General features: G+C 56.9%; 1 protein-coding gene across 1 annotated transcript in view; it reads left to right on the forward strand.

Annotated features, from left to right (window-relative positions):
- The window catches only part of NT5DC2 (5'-nucleotidase domain containing 2), a 27,214-nt gene extending 27,103 nt beyond the window's left edge, over positions 1-111 (forward strand). The window contains exon 14 of the mRNA XM_010287973.1: positions 1-111. This exon is cut by the window's left edge and continues 178 nt beyond it. Coding sequence (XP_010286275.1) covers positions 1-111 — 111 coding nt within the window.
- Positions 112-2,657: the final 2,546 nt, after the last annotated feature.

Genomic DNA, 2,657 nt, shown 5'->3' on the forward strand with positions numbered 1-2,657 from the left:
TTCTACCCACGGCGCACCCCTCTGCAGCATGAGGCTCCACTCTGGATGGATCAGCTCTGCACAGGCTGCATGAAAACCCCCTTCCTGGAGGAGATGGTGCATATCCGGTGAAGGGCCAGGTACTCTGGGCAACAGCACAGTGCGAGTCTGTATGGGGGCCCAGGCTGCTCGGCCAGCAGCACCTCTGTCTACCACTAAAGGGCGTTTGACACTTACGGTTGTGTGTAGATGGTGTGTTTATTTTTTCCCCTTCACTGGCTCCATCCCTTTCCCTGAGGTGCTTTGCAAACTGGACAGAGGATGGGTGCTTGTTTGGGGCCACAAGTGAGCTGCGGGGAACTCTCTGTAGGTGAGATGGAGAGCCAGTGCTGGTGGTGGGAAGCTGCCGCTGTGTGGCCAGAGACATGGCTCAGAAATGGAGTCCTGAGTCTCTGGTGCCTGGTAAGTGCAATGCAGACTCCCACCTGAGGTGTGACAAAGGGTGTCAGGTCTGTAGCTGCCCTGGGATCCTTGGGAACTATGGCAGGTGCAGGTGGACACTGAGGGGGACAGAGTTGCTGAGTGGGCATCGAGCAAAGTGCATCAGTGAATGACAAAGGATCAGCAGCGTTACCTATCCAGAACTGCTACCAGCAGCCCTATCCTGTTCTCCATGAGCCTGGTCTGTCCAACTGGTGCCTCTGGTTAAATATGTGCCGGATATGCCAGTCCTCTGTGAGAGCTGGGTGGGATTAAGTCAGTCAGATGGTCTAAAACCAAGTATTTGGTGGCATGTCTGTTTTTTGAGGGAGCTTGGTATATTTTGGTGCTGACAATCACTATTGTGGGAATTGATACAGTATGGTCTGTGGGGACATGTTCAGCCTTTCAGGGAAGGTGCAGCATTGGCAGCAGAGGTGGTGACCTTCCACTCATGTTTGTGGAGCTGTGGCCTAAGGTGTCTGGAGGGCCTCTGAGGATGGCCTGGGGGCAGGGTGCAAGCAGGAAGTGCTGCTGGGTGTGGTGGGTCAGGGAGGGAAGCGTGGCCCTGCAAAGCACTGTAGTGCCTCCTGAGGAAGAAGAGGAAAGAGGTGATTGAGAGTAGCCATGCCAGAGCATAGAGGACCAGGGCCAAGAGTGACAGCCTCAAGGCCCAGGCAGGTCAGAAAGTAGGTTCTTCACCAGGTTCAGGGCCATGCTGTTCCTGGCCAGGCTTCAGACTGCCCTGGGGGAGAGGCAGGGCCTTGAGGAAGGGTGAAGGGGCAGTTAGTGAGGTGGGTAGGGGTTGCTGAGAGTTTGTGATACTGATGGGGACTGGCCTCGGGAAACAGGAGAACATCATGCCGTCAGAAAGCTGTGTGTGTGAGAAGCCCATGGCTATGGGATGAAGGGGTAAAAGGCATCTCAGGGGAAGGGGTCTGTGAGGGCCCCAAAGCCTGTGGGAGATGAGTAATGTGGCTGCTGTCACTGGAGAGAGATGTGCAGGGGTGGTCGGGGGATGTTTGAAGGCAGAGGAGCTCTTGGTGCAGGCTCTGGACATTTTGGTGCTCCTCCTCCCCTCCCTGCTGCACCATTTGCAGAAGGGTGACAGTACCAGCTTGCTCACGGGGGCAGTTGGGGCGGACAGGTAGGAGAGGGGGAACAGAGAATGGATGCACTTCTTGTGCTGGTCTGGCAGTGAGCGGGCAAGGAAATGGGTGAGTAACTGCAGAGTGCCCATGATGGGAATTGGGGACACACAACGGTGTGTCTGGGTGGCAGGTAAGGGCTGTTGTTTTAGGGAAGAGGCTGGGGGCAGGCAGAGGTTGCTTGTGAGCACTGGGCTGCAGCAACTGCTGTCCGGGCTGAGTGTTGTCAATGTGGGGGGCAGCTGGGGGACAAGAACCAGGTCAGCGTAGAGGGCCCTCTGCCAGGAAACTCCTTAGAGAAAGGCGCTGGAGTACGACATGTAAGCGTCAGCAGCCCTCAGTGAGCTACACACATGTCTCTTCTCCCACACGTTCCTCCCCAGCAGCGTGCCAGGCTGCCCTGTCACATGCGCCTCACTGCCTCGTCTTTGTGCTACATGCCAGCCTGTCGCAGGCTTTCAAAATGCCTTGCTCTTGACTCAGTGGCCTGAACGATTGCTGTTAACGTGGCTGCTCTAATCAAATGGTTGTAGTATGTGCATGTGCCATCTGTGATGTCTTTGTGCTGTGTGTAGTGTGAAGGCTCAATAAAAGTCTGCAGCATGCGTAACTAACTGACTAACCAACTCACTGCAGGGGTGGTGCTCCTCTCTGTGCCTTTGCCTACCCTGGGGCTGCGACCAAGAAACACCCTGAGACGCAGCTCGGGGCGGTGTCCGAGAGGCTGGGCCTGAGGTGTCCAGCACTGAGCAGGTTGTGCCCCTTATGGCCGTAGCGCAGGCAGGGGGGCCCTGGATGGAGGAGCAAAAGAGGTGTTTGGGGTGGTACGACTCGTACGCAGCCATGGGAGGAGTGTGAGCGTGCAGGAGAGAGGGCTGGTGTTCCCCAGGGGCTGTCACACACTCAGACGGCTGGCCGTGTGTCCCTGGGGTTGGTTTAACGGAGCCCGTGGTACTGGAGAGGGAGCACGGAGGCACCTCGTACGGGGCAGTTGTTAGTTAGTGGGGAGGGACCAGCCAAGAACGGGCTGGAGGCCTTGTCTGCTGGGGG

Source organism: Phaethon lepturus, unplaced genomic scaffold (genome assembly GCF_000687285.1).
Source record: "Phaethon lepturus isolate BGI_N335 unplaced genomic scaffold, ASM68728v1 scaffold54405, whole genome shotgun sequence".
In the NCBI taxonomy this organism is placed as follows: domain Eukaryota; kingdom Metazoa; phylum Chordata; class Aves; order Phaethontiformes; family Phaethontidae; genus Phaethon; species Phaethon lepturus.